This window comes from Sturnira hondurensis, unplaced genomic scaffold (genome assembly GCF_014824575.4).
Source record: "Sturnira hondurensis isolate 20B ecotype Veracruz unplaced genomic scaffold, ASM1482457v3 Scaffold0020309, whole genome shotgun sequence".
Classification (NCBI taxonomy): domain Eukaryota; kingdom Metazoa; phylum Chordata; class Mammalia; order Chiroptera; family Phyllostomidae; genus Sturnira; species Sturnira hondurensis.
In genome coordinates this window covers 656,899-674,180 of record NW_028092940.1, presented here as the reverse complement: position 1 = coordinate 674,180, position 17,282 = coordinate 656,899, and the positions used below count along the sequence as shown (strand labels likewise).

The 17,282-nt window shown below is 57.5% G+C and overlaps 1 protein-coding gene across 5 annotated transcripts in view; it reads left to right on the top strand.

Annotated features, from left to right (window-relative positions):
* Positions 1-17,282, top strand: part of PRKAG2 (protein kinase AMP-activated non-catalytic subunit gamma 2) — a 194,697-nt gene that overhangs the window by 110,931 nt on the left and 66,484 nt on the right. For all 5 annotated transcript variants that reach the window (XM_037029475.1, XM_037029472.1, XM_037029473.1 and 2 more), the window contains one exon: positions 9,773-9,990. In XM_037029475.1, the coding sequence (XP_036885370.1) occupies positions 9,773-9,990 (218 nt within the window). The remainder of the gene's footprint in view (positions 1-9,772; positions 9,991-17,282) is intronic.

Genomic DNA, 17,282 nt, shown 5'->3' with positions numbered 1-17,282 from the left:
TGGGGGAAGTGCCCATTCCGTCTGCGGGCAGCGCATCTTACCGAATCATTTGTCCTCCCGTTGCCGAGTCGTGAGAGCCGTTTGTGTGTTCTGGAAGTGTGTCCCATGTCACCTGCCACTTTTTCATTCTCTTCACTGTGCCTTTGGAAGACCTGACGTGTTAGGTTTTGATGAAACCCGATTTTCCCACTCGTTCCGTTATGGATGGCGCTCGTCGGGCGCTTTGTTGAGCAAAGGTGCGCTGACGAAGGCGCCTGGTAAACGCAGCTCGTGTTCATCGGAGGGAGTGTGTGCCGGCCCCTGTGTGCTGGTGGCCGGGCTGTGAGCGACCCTCATGACAGCTCGTGCTCTCCGGGGAGACAGGATGTGTGACAGAGAAGCCGCAGCACACTGTCACTTTACGGTATTGGAATGTGCCGTGCGCACACAAAGCAGGAATAATTAGCGCCAGGAACCAGAGCAGGCTTAGAACTCAGCCAACGGTAGATGCTGATGGCGTGGGGCGAAACCCGCGCCCCTGTGCACAGCGTTCTGTTAGCATTTCTCATACACAGCTCTGGACACCCGGCCAGAGGGAGACCAGAGAGAAAATTAAATCTCGTGGAAGCAGAGGGTGCTAGCTGGGTACAACCGAGTCCAGGATCCCACCTGTATTTCCTTGCTCGGTGACAGTCCCTCCACGGTGTCACGTGCAGGGGAAAACATTATCCAGAGCAGCCTTCAGGAGGTTGGCCGAGGTGTGTGGAGCCTTTCAGGTGACAGCAGTGTGCCCAAGGGGTGACCAGGCCATCAAAGGGACCCATCAAGCAGGCGAGGTATTTGAAAGGGGGCAGGGGGCGCTCCAAACCCTCAAATCACGCCCATAGGGGGCTGCCTTCTTACTGCCCATAAAACAAGCTCAGGCAGCCCTGGCCAGGTGGCTCAGTTGGTTGGAGCATTGTCCTGTACACCAGAAGGTTATGGGTTCAGTCCCTGGTCAGGGTACTTGCCTGGGTTTTCAGGTTTGATCCCCAGTCATGGCACCTCAGGGAGGCAACCAATCAATGTTTGTGTCTCCCTTTCTTCCTCTCTCTCTAAAATCAATAAGCGTGTCCTCGGATGAGTATGTAAAAAACCAAATAGGTCAGATGCTGGAAGGTAAGGAATTCTAAGCTTTTCAGAAAGACAGTTCTGCTCCCAGGCCCCTCTGGTGGAGTTGTCAGCCCTCTCCCAAGAGCCCAAGGAAATGTTCAGGCATGCGGCTCTTGCCCTTTATGATTCCTCAGGAGGTGAGTGGGGAGAAGGGCCCCACAGAAACCTGTGCTGGGGCCGAGGCCCAGTCTGGATGCCTTCCCAGCACCAGGCCTCCCGGCCTCGCTTGCACCCTGTCTAGGCTCCCGGCACCTCCCACCCAGAGGGCCCGGCGGGTGATGTCAGGTGGTGTGTGTGTTGAGTCAACAGACCCACAGGAGAGCCCTGGTCGGAGTCCCGTGGCAGCTGGCTATGGCCGGCACCCTGGGAAGGGAATGCCTGGGACTGGCTGGCAGCCACCACCTGGCCTGCGGGGACCCAGCGGAAAGGTGAGCGCTGGGCGGGGGCAGGGGGCACACTTCACCCACAAGCCGCCTCCCCAGCTCTGCCTCCAAAAGTGGGGGTTTGGAAACTGTGCTCACCTGCACCCTGGTGGAATAGTGGATGCTGACCGATCAGAGACCTGCACACTCGAAAAGACCCAGGACACACCTCGAGGAGGGGACAGTGGCTCAGAGCCCTTCCTGGAGGAGGGTGGGTCACTATCGCCAAGGTTCTCAGTGACTCAAGTAGCTGGCTTGCAGAAAGTATAGAAAAAACACAAGGCACGGTTTCAGCATGTAGAAAGCGTGCCCCAGGAACCGGCGTGTGCAGGGGTCCTGGCCCGGCGTGCACGCCGCCTTCTCTTCATCTGGTCAGCACGTCACTGTCCATCTGGTCTCAGGCTCTGGGTTCTCCCACTCCGGGTCCCTCAGCATGGACACAGCTACTGGCCACAGCCGACACAGGCCTGGCCACCCCGTGGAAAAGTTTGGAGACCCCTGGGGACCCAAATCCTCAACACCTGGCTTTGGGAGAGGCAGAGCTGCGCTGAGGTTATTTCAGGAAGGCAGAGAGCAGCTGCGGGCACACTTCGTGACTGACTGCAGCAGGTTATCACAGGGTCACCAACGTTGGAGGGTCACGCCCTCCCCGGTTTCTGGGGAATGTCCCCAGTGGCTAGAATAATAAGCAGGTGAGGAAAACCCAGGAATTCCACGAGGGGCTGGAGACAGGGCCATGTCCCAGACAGAGAGGGGAAGCCAGCCCGGAGTTCCCCTGTGGCGACCCGCCCATCCCATTTCAGCAGGGCCGATGCCCGAGGTGACATCACAGTGGGACCGTGTGTGGTAGACAGGCTGGCTTTGTGGGAGCGGTCTGCCTGAACAAGGCTTCGTTAGAAAGGCTTCTTGGAGAGATCAGGGTTAGGAAGACTTGTTGGAACGTGCATCAGAATCTGGTCCTGGCCTGAGAGCACGCCTGAGCAGGGCGGGGCACTGCAGGTTGGGGGGGGGGCTCCTGCCCAGCAATACTCTGGCTTCCCCTGTGGGCAGCTCGAGAAATCCTTCCCCTGCCCACCAGGCACCATGGCATCAGCCTGCAAGTGTGGAACTGCATCGTTCTAGTAAATTAGGGTGCTTCCCTGTGTCCTCACAGGAAGTGACAGTCACCACACTGACCCAGGAAGGAACCTAGGGTTCCTACTGGGGACCTGGCCCGCAACCCAGACATGCGCCCTGACGGGGAATCGAACCGGCGACCCTCTGGTTCACAGGCCGGCACTTAATCCACTGAGTCACACCAGCCAGGGCTGTCTGGTTTTTGTTTGCTTGTTTTTTTAAATCAACTTTTCACCCACCACATTATCATAGTGCTGTGACTGCAAGGTGACTTTGGACATTCTGCAATGTGTTTCGAGTAGTTTCACGTCTGAGAGATTGTAAAGCTGATTGTTAAAAGGGTCCGTAAATGAGTCTTGTGGCCCAGAAGCCCAACTGCAAGTTCATCCTGAGCTGAGAGTCCGCTCAGGTCCAGCATAGACTGTGCCATTGGTTTATGACGCCATCTAGGCCAACCCAGAGACGGGAGGCTGGACACTCCGCCCGGAGAGTGAGGGGCCCCCAGTGTGGTGGAGGGGGCTGGGTGGGGGCACCAGGCCAGTGTCTTTGAGGAGATGGGCGATTCTGGAGCATTCCAAGCAAAGTCGCAAAGCAGCAGGCACCCTGGGGGAGCTGGCCGAAGGCTGTGTGAAGTCTGGTGTCCCGAGATCAGGCGTAAAGCAGGGGCCGGCAGAGGTTAGCCAGGCTTGGGGAAAGCTGAGAGGGCGAAGGTTAGAGATGGAAGTAACTCTCCATCAGCAAAGGCACCCTCAGCAAAGCCGCGTGCACTGGCGGGTGCCGAGAACGTGGTGTTTTCGATTCAGTCCTTCTGATAAGTCAGCCTTCGGTCCCCACATGGATCGTCTGACCCAGGCCTCGGGAACCCCGCCCGTATGGCTACACAGGCACTCAGAAATAACAGGGAGCCAACATCACTCAGACTTTATTAATGCAGGTCCACCCAGCTTTTATTAATGCAGATTAATCCAAATCTATACTAACCTGATAACAACGCTAATCCTCAGAAACAATCACTAGCAACGTCACTCAAGAGAACCGGGGGATAACGAACCCGAGTCCCAGAGTCTCGGTCTGTGGGTCCAGGAGCCTGTGGAGTCTGTGGGAGTCGCCAGCGTCTTGCAGGGAAGGGTCTGCAGAGCCACCGGCGGCCGGTGCCCAGGGACATCAGCGTGGCGTGGAGCAGCACCCGGGTGTGTGGGGCTCGGCTGTCTCAGCGGCGGTCTGGAGTCTGCCTCGGTTATGCCTCGAGGGGGGTGCACCCCACCCTCCCGGGTCTCTTGCTAGGTGTCTTGGCGCCCCTGCTGGCACGTGGGGAGTCTCCCCAGGAGCCTGTCTGCGGGTGGCCCCACTTCGCAGACACAGCTGTGCTGACCACGTGTGCGGATGTCTTAGGGGTGTCTTCTTGCCAGATGTGTCTCGCGTGACTAGGTAGTTCCCCTCTTGAACCAAAGTGTCACAGCTGACTGCCCTTGTGGTTGACGTGAGTGACTCCATTTTGTTTTACGTACCCCATGCAGTCTCGACCGGACCGGCACCATCTTATTGGTCCTGCTCCCCCCAGCAGGTTCTGCCAACGCCCCCCGCCCCCCTTATGGATGTACTTGTGTCGCCGGGGGCTTTCTGTCCCTCCCGATGTCCCTCTGCGGCACGCACCTTAGCAGCAGGGACCCCGTGGCTGCCTGGCTGTGCACTTTTGTTTGGCCCACTCTGCTTGTGCCACCATCCCCTCTGACCCTTGTCATCGTCCCTCCTACATGAGGGACAGCAGCACCAGCCCCCTCGTGTCCGTGACCAGTAGTTGTTTTTAAAAACTGTGTATAAGCAAACCCCTCATCCGGCATAAACTGAAAATTTGCTTTTCTCTTCCCATGCTTCTTGAAGTAATGGTCTACAGGGGCATTTTGAGGTCAGAAACAAAAACAGATTTTTCGTTCTTCCCTGTGAGTTTAGAGCATATGCATGAAAGAAGCTGGCACTGCCCAGCAAGGGCGGGGAAGGCAGGAATGCATGCAAGTGCACACCACCCGGCCATCTGGTCTACCTGGTGTATGCCACCAAGGCAAGTGGTTGGCTGGCTCAAGGCCATGGCTCCTGGGGGTGAAGCCACAGGCCGCGCTGCTCACATTCCCCCAGTAGCTCCCTCTTCCCCCTCCTGCCCACACCCGCTCTCTCCGGACACAGCGCCTGCCAGCGAGGTCAGCCCTGTGAAGTTGCCAGCCCCTGGCTCCCTGGTGTCTGGGGCCACTTGCCTGGTGTGCTGTGTGGCTGCCAGGAGCCGGTTCTGCTCCCCACGGAGCCTATTCACTCATCCTAGCCGCTGCCCGGGAAGAATTGAAGGCATTGTCTCTCTTTGACAGCCGTCCCGAGTGAAGTCCTTAAGAAGCAGCAGAGGAGGGAAGCCTTCTCTGGAGAACACAATGGGAAACCTGTCTGTCTTTCGGGACCGTCGGAAAGTCCCCTGATTGGGGCAGGTCTGTTTCCTTCTCCCCGAAGGCGAGGCCCAGGGCTTTCCCCTGTTTCTGGGGGCTTTCACTGCCCCCCTCCCCGTGCCCCCAGCCTCAGCGCTTTGCTCTTTGAGGCCTCCTGCCTGGGGTCGCCCACTTAACTCTCAGTGCTTATTGGGCAATATTGTCAACTAGAGTTTGGGTTGTGTTTTTGTCCCACGTACCCCAGTTCCCCCGAAATGAGGGGCTCTGTCTGATCCCTGCTGTCCCCTCAGCACCTGCGCTTGTTGACCAGACGCACGGTTTTTCTGCAAGACTGGACCTACGACGCCTAAGCAATAAATCAGTCTGCTTAACAGTAATGGGGGCTTGGGTCTGCGCTGCTCCGTTTTCCTCTCGGTTTGCAAGTTGTGACACGGGTATCTTTTTAAAGAGTTGAGGGATAGTCTCACCTGCCCACTTCCTGTTTGTGAGACAACCCCCTCCCCCCCCACACACACACACACTGGTAAGTTTCCTCACCCGAAAACTGGGCGCGGGCCTGCCCCCACTCTTGCCGGGGGCTTCAAGGAGTGCATGGAGGGGGACTCATAAGAGCAGTTTGCGAGCAGCAAGGCATCCCCCAGAACAGGTGTTAGTGCGAGGCGCCACCCTCTGAAAACCATTTCAGGTATCGTGAGAAGAGGGGGCACGTTTTGGTCTTAGGAAGGCTCTTCCCCTGTACCCTAAAAAACACACAGACTCCTAGTTTACACGGTGGTCTCCTTGTCCACTCCCCCTTGGGGCCACAAGAATCACTGACTCTGGGAAGGGAGCAGAGGGGAGGCAGGAAGGCCAGGCAGGAGGTATCTTTGAACTTGGACAGATTTCAGTGAGAGGACCGTTTTTCAGGGCCATGGAGAATCATTCTGTCCCACTGGAAACAACTTATTCCCCCCGCCCCCGGTATGAAAAGCCCGCCTTATTTTCTCGGCATCCCACGCGGTCCAGGGTAGTGCGTCTTCAGCACCCGGCTTCTCTCTTGCCCTCGGCAGGACCAGCCTGGCCTCACCGCGGCGGCACCACATGGGGACGGCCTACCCAGGCTGCACCTCGGGAGAAGCAGACAGTGCGGGCTGTGGTGCGAAGGGCCCTCTTGGGGGGAAGCTGCTGAGTCCCGGGCTCTTTAGCTATTTACACTTGAGGAATTGACATTCTGTACCCACAGAATGGGGCCAGGATGGTATTCCGCCAGCTACAAGTGTCGCTCACACAGCGGTGTCCGGGCTTGGTCCCAGCAGAGTGTGGTCAGTGGGACAGCCTGTCGGGGAGCGGGGGTCTGTCTTAGCTCCTCTCCTGCAGGGGACCGCACAGGAGGGGCGGCAGGAGGCGCTTCCATGCCGTGTGAGCCGGCCTCCAGCCCGAAAGCAGGACCATGGCCGAAGAAAAGCAGTCCTCTGAGTAGCTGACACGTTTACATGGTACACAAGTTGGAAACTAGAAAGGCTGTGCCACGGAAGTCCTCCCCACCCGCCGCTCCCGCATCCGGCGATGGCGTTTCCAGACCTTTGCAGAGACACTCGGTGCGTGTGCAGACAGGCAGGGCCCGTGGACACGGTGTCATTCCGTGCAGATGCCTGTGAGGGTCGCCTTTTCACGTGCCACCGCACCGTGGAGACCAGTCACGGGGCTCATCACGCCCGGGTGCGCAACCGTGGCTGTCTGCGTGGGTGAGCCACAGGTATTGAACCTCTCCCTGCACGCAAGCCTTCTGCCTCCAGGCCCTGCTTTCCAAAGTGGCGTGGTGAGGAACGGCGCCCTCACTCGCCACGTAGCAGCCCCACACACGCGTGTCTGCAGGAGACACTCCCGAAGCGAAGCCTGGTCGGGGTGTGTGCGTGTTACTTTGATAGGTTTTGCCAAAGTGCCATGGCACAGGTCCTTCCTTCCAGACTCCGGGCCTCTGGAAGGTCCTTTGTGGGTGTGGTTGGAGCCAGAAAGTGAGGGGACAGGCCAGGGGAGGGCCTGGTTTAGACTGTGCCCAAAGTCCGGATGGATGTGGGTGCTCCGCACTGTCACTCAGGGGTGCTAGAGATCCCTGGGGCCAGGCCCCCTCTGTGTGAGGGGCTGACGCCCCCAGACAGTCTCTGCCCGGGGGGTTCTCCAGGGCTGTTGGGGTGTGGCTGCCCCTTAAACTGCACCCACTTCATCCCGCTCTGTTCCCTGCTGGGTCCCCGCCCCCTTCCCCAGAGCCAAGCCTGTGGCCAGTGGCCAGAGCAAGAGTTAGGAGCATGGACCGGAACGCTTTCCGCTCGACTGTGACGCTGGGAACTAGCCCGTCCTGGGTGAGGAGCCAGGCCAGCACCCCGGCCAGGGCTCTCCCTGGGGGAATTCTTGACCGACACGCCATCACCCCCAGGGGCCCGAGGCCAGTGAGGTGCGCAGGCCCCACAGACGAGCCTGCGCAGGAGTTCCCTCTCCTGGTCTCCACCCCCAGCTCGGGCAGCTGGGCCACCCCCTCTGAGCCTCCTTGGCTGGCCTCCTCATTCCTCACCCTTCTAGGGGTATCTCTGGGGAGCGCTGGTGCCATGAGGACGCGGGAGCCTGGCCCGGAGAAGGGCTGGGGCCTGGGCCAGGGCCTCCTTTGTCAGCCAGCCTGCCCGGAGCCGCTACGCCATCCACTTTCCTCCTGCTCTTGGTCCTCGCTGTCCTTCCCCTCCCCCGCCCTGCAGCCTCACCTCAAAGCAGGTGTTGCTTCTCAAGACCTTCGGGGGAAACCTTGTACCCCCAAAGCACAGGGGGTCTTTGCTGGAGGAGGTCTGTCCTCACTGAAGTTCTGAGACCCACGGAGACGCAGTGCGGAGCGTTCTGCGTCCCACTTGCACCGGAGCCACTCCAGAGGCCAGCCTGGGGCTTGGGGATGGAGAGTCTCACTTGGTGCGATGTCGTGGTGTAGGGAGGTTCCCTGGGACACTGGTCCTTTCATTGGCTACTTCCGCCCTGGAAACACGCACCAAGCCTTCCTCTCTCCCTGCTCCCTCCTGGCTCCTCGCAGGTTGGCGGCTGGTGCGCATCTACCCAGCACCCTCGCTGGGCCCAGGGCAGCACACGGCACAGGGAGCACGGGACAGGGACCCAGGCTGTGGCTCTGTGGGCAGGGCAGTCCTCGTCTAGGTCAGAAGCAGCCAGTGGGTGGCCTTGGCCGTGTCCACCGGCCTCTGGGCTCTGACTCGCCTGATTGAGACATTCCAGATGCCACATTTAAAGTGAAAATTCTTTTTAGTTACCTAGAAATCGGGAGAGACCAGACCCACATCCCAGGTCTGCTTCTCTTGGAAAACACATCGGGACCGGGCAGCCTTGCTGTGTGTCAGTGTCCTGAGGCCGCTGTGACCAAGTGCCACAAACCGCAGGAATTTAACCTCTCCCAGGGCTGGGAGCTGGACCCTAAAGCCGGGGGGACGGCAGGCCCGCCTCCCTCTCAGACTCTGGGTCGAATCCTCCTTGGCCTCCTCCAGCCTCAGGCGGCTTGTCACTCCTTGGCTTGTAGGCACATCCCACCAGCTGCCCCCTCTGCCATCCCATGGCCTTCTGCTCTGTGTGTGTGTCTCTGTGTCCTCTCTTCTCATAAGGACACTGGTCACACTGGGCAAAGGACCCACCCTACTCCAGTACGACCTCATCTGACCTCATCTGACCAGGTGCTGGGGGTCAGACTTCAGTGCATCTCTTCAGGGGACGTAGTTCGCCCCAGAAAGGCAGGTTCATGTCTTCAGTCCCCCACCCCCATCTGCTTCCACCTGGTTCCTGCCCCTCTACATCATGGCTTTGCAAGGCCCCTTCCCAGTCTGGGCGCCGCCCCCCTCGCCTGCAGTCCCCGCCCCCAGCACCCACCTTTGTGGTATGCTCTCACTCCCCCGACTCCCGGGGGGCTGCATTTGCCTTGTGCATTGGGGCAGTAACAGCGCATTGTGGCATCTGGTCCTTAGCGGATGTTGTCCTGTGGTGTCTGCAACTCTGACCTTGGCCTCCGTTAACTGGTTGTGGCCTCTCCCAGGTCTTGTCTCAGACGGCAGGGGACACCCTGCAGGTGCTCTCCACCTGGGTCAGACGGGTTTGACCGAATGAGAGAAAGCAGTGTCTGCTGTGTGCGTGTGTGAGACCTTCCCCCCCAGATGACTTCTGAACTATCTGAGGCCCCCTCCCCAAAGGGGACCCCACCCATGGCTCAAGTTGGATGATGAAGCTCTGGCTGGTGGGGCTCAGTGGATTGAGCACGGGCTGCGAACCGAACCAGAGGGTCTTTAGTTGGATTCCCAGTCAGGGCACAGGCCTGAGTTGTGGGTCAGATCCCCAGTAGGGAGCGTGTGGGAGGCAACCACACACTGATATTTCTCTCCGTCTCTTTCTCCTTCCCTTCCCTGACTGTAAAAATAAATAAATAAAATCTTAAAAAAAAAAACAGAAAGAAAGAAATGAGAAAAAAAGTTGGATGACATGGGGCATTTTGGGCTCAGCTCATTCCAAGGGATTAGACATCGGTTTGTAAAAGCTTGTCCCGATATTCGGAATTTTGTCATTTCATTCTCGCCACCTTGAGATTTGGGCCCTTGGACGTGGGGAACCCGCCCTCCTTCCCCACAGCCAGGCCTCTGACAACTCCCTGTGTCTCCTCCGCAGCCTCCGGCCTCTCCTCCTCACCGTCGACACCCACCCAAGTGACCAAGCAGCACTCGTTCCCGCTCGAGTCCTACAAGCAGGAGCCCGAGCGCCTGGAAAACCGCATCTATGCCTCGTCTTCCCCTCCAGACTCGGGCCAGAGGTTCTGCCCGTCCTCCTTCCAGAGTGCAGCCCGGCCTCCGGCGGCATCTCCCACTCACCACGCTGCCTCCAGAACCGTAAGTCCGGGCCTTGGCCGGTGGGCCGGTGGTGGGGCCGAGCCTGACCGCATTCCACTGAACCTAAGGCTGTGCACTTCTGACCTCAGGGGGATATTTTATCCAAAGTCACAGGCTGAGAGGAAAAAACGGCCGGGGGGTGGGGGGAGGGCAGCAGGCAGCTGGGAGTCCCCTGAAAAGTGGCAACACCGGGAACTTGACCAGAAATGGGGTTTTTTTTGTTCCCTCGGTTTCCTTTTGAAAATCAGCTATTAAAAGTTTCGTTTGAATGTACCTTGATGAGGAGAGACTCCAGTCACAAGGCACAGGCAAGGCAAAGACAAAGCTTTGTAAAAATAGGAATTTGATTTGAGAGCTTTTAGCTTTTAAGTCTGACGCCGGACGCAGAGTTGGTTGGGACGCGTTCTTGAGAGGAGCCCTTCTAAGCGGAGTGGGGAGGAACAGCCGCCTTTGCTCCTTCTGAGAAGGAGCCCGTGAGGCTCCGGGGGAGGCCCCCCGCTGGCCCGTGTGGACTCCGCCCCTCCCCACCCGCCTGGTCCGTGCTGGGCACCGGGGATACTCGGTGTGAGGTCTGTGCCCGGCCGGGACACGGGAAGCTGGCCGCTGAGCTCCATCTGCACAGACGTAGCTATTTTATGTCGTGCTTTTCGCTTCCTGGAGCTGGTGGAAGAAAGTGGCTCACACTGGGGACCTGTACCAACAGGAGGCTGCTGTGTCCCAGCTCTGGAGGCAGGACGTCCAACGCCTGGGGGTCGGCAGGGCCAAGCTCCATCCGGGGCTTCTCGGGGAAGGGTCCTTCCTCGTCCAGCTTCACAGGGCCCCGGACTCGCCTCGGTTTGGGGCAGCACCCCCCAGCCTCCGCCGTCCCCTGTACACAGCTGTGCCCGCTCTCTCTGTGTTTGTCTGGGTCTACATCTCCCTCTTCTTACACGGACACCAGTCCCATTGGGTTAGGGCCCAGCCTAACCCAGAATGACCTCATCTTAACGTGGTGACACCCGCAGAGACTTTATTTACGAATAAGGCCACATTCACAGGTATCAGGGGTTAGGACCGCCACGTCACTTTTGGGGGGGACACAGTTGTCACGTTGGGGAGAAAGTGGACGCGCGGGTCACGCTGAGCACGTGCAGGCCATTCTCCGTTCAGGGGCGGTTTCCCTCGCTGTGCGGGCAGTGGGGTGCTGTTTGTGTCAGGCACTGAGGGGGGAAGTGCAAGCTGTTGCTCCTGCCTTCCGGGGCTGACAGTCTTCCTGGGGACAGAGTGACACTAGATGAAAGCGAAGCAAACGCAGCCAGCGAAGGGCAGAGAGGGCTTCTGTGCAGAGGGCTACCCGCCAAGCTGAGCCTGAGTCTCTGGTAGAGTTTGAAGGAGGGGACACGTGGAGAGCCCTCTGGAAAAAAAAACAATGAGCCACTACTTGGGGGGCAATGAGTGTGCTGTGTGGCTCGGAGAAGGAAGAGGCTGTGGCGTAGGAGCCGTGGGCAGGCCTGAGCGGGTGGGGACCTGGTCGCAGAGGAGGAGACAGACTGCAGACGGGAAGCCTCCAGGAGGCGGGGAGAAGGCCCGGCCTGGGCCCCAGGGCACGGCCCCCTGCAGCGGTGGGCCCGGGAGGAAGGTTGTCCAGATTTGTGGGGGCATGTGAGGGGAGGTCTAGAGGGGTCACCCGGAGAATCCAAGAAGGGAAGGAGGAGGTAGCCCAACAACGGTGATCAGAAGCAGGGAGCCACCGCTCCCTTAGGGCCAGGGGACAGTGACGGGAGGTGGTGTTACCAGAGCCCATCAGATGGGGGGTGGAACCACATGGGTCCTCCCAGCAGGAGCTGGAGCCATTGAGGGGAGGCTGCCACCAGCCACAGATGCTAGTGGAGGTAGAGGAAGAGACCCCGGCACTTGCGCCCTGCCTTGTCCTCTGGCCCTGGACCAGGCCCTCCCCGAGGCCGGGGGGCCAGGTGATCCGGGCAGGTGGGCCTGCAGGGGCAGGGAGCAGGGGGAAGACTGGGGAGGGAGCAAAGAGCAAAATGCCCCACAGAGAGGATTGAATGATGCGGCAGATAAACCTCTCAGAGTAGCGGCTTCTTCTCCCTGAGCCGTGAGAATCAGGAGAAGGGCCTCCTCTAAGAAGAGACGCTGATTTGAAGAGAAAGCAGTTATTTTGGCTTTAGATCATCAGTCGTGATGGTGGCAGACACAGACACAGGGTTTCCCCACGACTGGGGCAGGCCGCACCCTTCCCGGCTGGCGTGGAGGGCAATCTGTGGGCAGCGTCTGCCGTGATGAGGCCGGAAGGTCCTGCCCTTGCCTGTTGATGCTTCACCCCACGGAGGCCAAAAGGCGTGGGTCCTCCCAGGCGTCCAGAGGGGGCTCTGTGGCCGGAGAGGCAGTGTCCGCGACTGGATCCCTGCCCAGTGACGGACGCGGACCAGGTGCCCTGCTCAGGGACACTGGTAGTGTGTGTGTGGATTGAGAAGCCACCAGGAGATACCCAAGGTGTGGTCATTCCATTCGCTGCAAGGGACTATGACCCAGCCTCAGAGAGGAAGGAGATTCTGACGTGGGCTACAGCGTGGAGGAGCCTTGAGGACAGGCCGCCAAGGGAAGTAAGCCAGTCACAGAAGGACAAACAGCGTGTGGTCCCCCCCCCCCCGCCCACGCACGAGGTCCCTCGGGCCATTGGACTCGCAGAGACTGAAAGTAGCATAGGAGGTGCCAGGGGTGGCAGGTCCCGTTTGACGGGGAGAGAGTTTCAGTTTTGCAAGATGACAAGAGCTCTGGAGACGGTGACAGTGGTGACGGTCACACGACAATGCCCCCGAATTGTCCTCTTACAGACGGATAAATGGTAACTTCTCTGTTCTGTATATGTGGCCACAATTTTTAAAAAACAGTCCTGTCGAGGCTACAGTGTTTATGGAGTTTGAGCTTCAGAAAACCAGGGCGATGGCTGGGGGTGCCCCACGTAAGTTCTAAAATGGTTCGTTTCAAAATCAAAAGGCCCCGGTACCACCGGCTGCCTGACAGTGAACAGGGTCTCAATCTCGCCAGTGAGCTTTGTCACCCACTGGGGTGGAGGGCTCCAGGGGCTGCCCCCCCACCCCCCGGAGTTTCCAGGTCACACAAAGTATGTTTCTTTGTCACTGGGTTGTGTCAAATGTCTTCAGTGTACGTGCTAAATTCCTGAAGAGCTTGGCCGAGTTCGCTCATGCGGCCGCCGGCCCAGTCCCCGTGGGGGGATGTCAGCTGCTCCAAGATACCCCTCAGCCCAAAAGCATGGAGGTAGAATTTACCTCTGTTTTTTGGAATAAAAAGACCCTTTTTAGAAACGTGAATCACGGAGGTCACTTTTCTAAAACTCGTTCCCATGAATGGAAAATTCTGAACTTGAAAAGAGGGTGCAGGTAATTAGTCTCTAGTGGACAGCTCCCATTTTCTCGTTCATGTACTCAGCAAACACGGTGTGCCAGGCGCCGTGCTAGGAAAGGGTGATGGGTGACAAACGTGAGTGGTTCCCATGTCACTGCATTAATAACAACACATCGTACATGGCAGGGTTAAAATCGCTAATCGCTGACCAAACCGAAGGAGGCGCCTTTGTCCACTTGGAAGGTGCAGACGGGTAAGTACGTGCAGCGGAGTCTGATAGAACCCACGAAGTTATTACGAGAGGAAATGCCCAGGCCGGTCTCGGTGAGTGGAGAAGCCAGCCACAGAGGAAGGGCGTGGACATTTTTTTCTGCAGCAGAGAGCAATCCTCAGCTTTGGGTTTTAGGATTATTCCTCTGGCCGGGTGTGGAAATTGGATTGGATTTGGGCAGCATCGGAGCTCAGATGAGGTGCAGCGAGAAACCGTGTGAGCCTGCTGGCAGCAGGAAGTGGAAAGGAGCGGACTAGCATTAAAAAGTAAAGAGCTGTTGCCTCGATAGGTGTGGCTCAGTTGGTTACACGTCATCCTGTCACTGAAAGGGTGCAGGTTCAATTCCCAGTCAGGACATAGACCTAGGTCGCAGGTTCAATCCCCGGTTGGGCATGTACGGGAGGCAACCAATCAATGCTTCTCTCTCAAATTGATGTCTTTCTCTCTCCTTTCCTCTCTCTCTCTAAAAAACAGGGAAAAAATGTCCTTGGGTGAGGATTTTTTAAAAAAGCGAAGAGCTATTTAAGAGGTCACATTGAAAGGAGTTTGGAATGTAGTGATCGATTATGTGCAGGCGGAAGGGCAGAACCACAGAAGGGTTCCCAAGGTCTTGCCTTGGGCAACTAGATGGATGTAGCTGCGTTTTCTGGGTAGGGAACAGAGAGGGGAGAGGAGCAGGCTGTGTGTGTGCATGAGTGTGAGCATGTGTGTGTGCGCACTTGTACACACGTGTGTTGTGATTGTGTCCCTGCACAAACACACATACGTGGGCATGAGTGTGTCACAAGTGTGTGCACATGTGTGTTTCAGCATGTGTGAGGTGTGTGCACGTGTATGTAGAGGTGGGGTGGATGTACAATAAGTTGTAGGACATTCCAGGGGAGATGTTTAAAGAGCAATTGCATGTGTGTGCCTAGAGCTAATTATTAACCTTTGAAAATCATCAGAGAGACGGTATTTGTGGCATCGGAGCAACTGAAATAATACAGAGAAATGTGTGGTGGGGAGAAGAAGGCCAGAGGAACGTGGATATTCCAGGGACAAAGGGGAAGGATTCTGAATTGCTGGGAAGGCTGGCAGAAAACCAGGCAAACACAGTATCACGGAAGCAAAAGGAATGCATTTCACCACGCTCCCCGCGTTTGGAGGGGGTGACCCGAGTTGTCAGACGCAGCAGAGTGGCCAACCCCTGGGAGACCCACCCCCGGTCCACCCAGCCCAACTGCTCGTGCATTCCCGACCCATAGAAATTGTAAACATAACTTCCCAGCCGGCTCGGGCTGCCGTAACCACACCACAGACAGGGCGGCTCAACCCACAGACGTTGGTTTCTCACGGTTCTGGCGGCTGGGACTCCAACACCAAGGCCTTGGCGGCCTCTCCTGAGGCCGCTCTCCTTGGCTGCAGGTGGCCGTCTTCCTGCCGCGTCCTCGAGTGGTCTTTCCTCCACGCACACACGCCCCTGGGCTCTCCCTCCTGGGAGGAGGGCGCCAGTCCTGTTGGCTTAGGGCCCCCCCCCGGTGACCTCATTCAACCTGGGTAACTGCTTTAAGGGCCCGCGTTCCACATATAGTCACATGGGGAGGGCGGTGAGGCTTCAACATTTGAACTGGGGGGGGGACACAATTTAGCCCATAACAGAGTATAAATTATTGTCATCTTACACCACCGAGTTTGGGGGGTGATTTGTTATGTGTCAAAAGGTAACTAACATTTATTTCATCCTATGTGTGTGTGGGGGTGATGTAAGCCAGTGAATTCATGAACTTGAGTTGCTTCTTAAACCTGACGGTCTGCCCACGGAATCCATCTCCAAGGTTCCTGGTTTCCCTAGAATTTGGAAGGAAATCACGTGCCAGTCTTTCAAGATTGTTATTTGGAACAAGGACCCTTTAAAAACAAAACAGGAAAGCACTTTTAGAATCTAAAACTCCTTTAAATCCCTTGACGTGGAGGAGCCGTGGAAGGTTTTATGTGCACGACTTTGTTTTCCGATTCCTGTCCCCGCATCTGACCTATCAAGTGACAACCCTAAGAAGGATTGGACGTTAAAACCTCCTGCCCAGGAATGGCCAAGCAGCAGCCCCACAGTCTGTGCCTCACAGCAGATTAGATATTGTAAAAATAGTGTGGGGGAAATTCCCCCTCCGGTCCAGGGGTGGGAGCTGCGGGGACTGGTCATCAGGGCAGCAGACAGTGTTGCCCAGGGTCCTAAGACACTGGCGGAGAAGCTCTGTCCTCTGGGCTACCAAAGAAAAGTGTCGTCACTGGGTCTCATCCTGTGCGGCAGCCCTGCCGGAGCCGTGGCCCCAGGATCAGAAAGATGACCGAGCCCAGACCAGAGAGGCGCCCTTGGCCGAGGGCCTGTCTTTCTGAGCAGCACCCTGGCTCTGTAGGGGCTCTTGTTTATTCTGTCCCCTGGGGGTGGTTGAGCTCCAAGGAAAGGATGTTGCATCTTTTCACCTCAAGATTTTTTTAAGAAGTATTTTTTTAAGATTTTATTTATCTACTTTTAGAGACAGGGGAAGGAAGAGAGAAGTAGAGAGAAACATGGATCGGTTGTCTCTCGCAGGTCTCCAACCAGGGACCTGGCCCGCAACCCAAGCATGCACTGTGACTGGGACTCGAACCTGTGACCTTTCGGTTTGTGGGATAATGCCCAACCCTCTGAGCCATATCAGTCAGGGAAAGACTTTTTTAACTTGATAAATGCCCTGCCTCTGTCCCCTCACGGGAAATCATTTATTCTGCAGGTTCCTAAGACCCTGTCATGTGCCTGGCGCCACCCTGGACTCTGGGCCCTCGGTGATGGCTTAGCTATCCCTTCCCATGAGTGCATCTCAGCAGGCAGCGAGGCCTGCCAAACCAGGGCCCTGGAACCGGCACGTCAGGGGCACCTCCCACTTGTCACTTCCAGGTCCCAACCTGACAGAGGAGGGATCCGTTTCCAAAGACATACAGGCCCCAGGGCCATGCCCTTGGCATGGCTGTGATCACCGGGACACAAATGTGGGCAAAAAAAAGTCAGCCCTGGCTGGTCTGATTCAGTGGGTGGAGGGCCAGCCTGTGAACCACAGGGTCGCTGGTTCGATTCCCAGACAGGGCACGTGCCAGGTTGTGGCCAAATCCCCAGCAGGGGGTGTGCGAGAGGCAACCACACATTGATATTTCTCTCCCCCTCTCTCTCCCTCCCTTTCCCTCTGTCTAAAAAAATAAATAAATAAAATCTTTTTTTAAAAAGCCCATTTCCAGTGCTGAGTCATGTGCTGTCTTGGTTGATGGAGCCAACGCTTGCCTCTCAAGGTAGAATTGGCCGTTAAGACAGTAGCCACTTCAGGATTCAGGCGCCGCTGCCTTCACCTGCGAGGCAGAGGTTGAGATGCCGGTGTCACACGGCATTGGGGGGCCCCTAGAGTTGACCCCGGTCCTCTGGAACAGCCCCTCTCCTGGGACACCGAGGTTACCGTTCCCCCCACTTGGGCGGACGGTGTGACAGACGTCACCTAAATGTGAGACAGGCTGTTCCACAGACCTGTCATGACTCTTGAGAAGCTGAGGCAGGCACCCACCTGCAGAGGGTCCCCGCGTGAGTGTGAGGTGACAGCACCGATGGAGAGTGGGGACAGCTCCACCCAGAAGCCGGGTGTGAAGAGGCAGC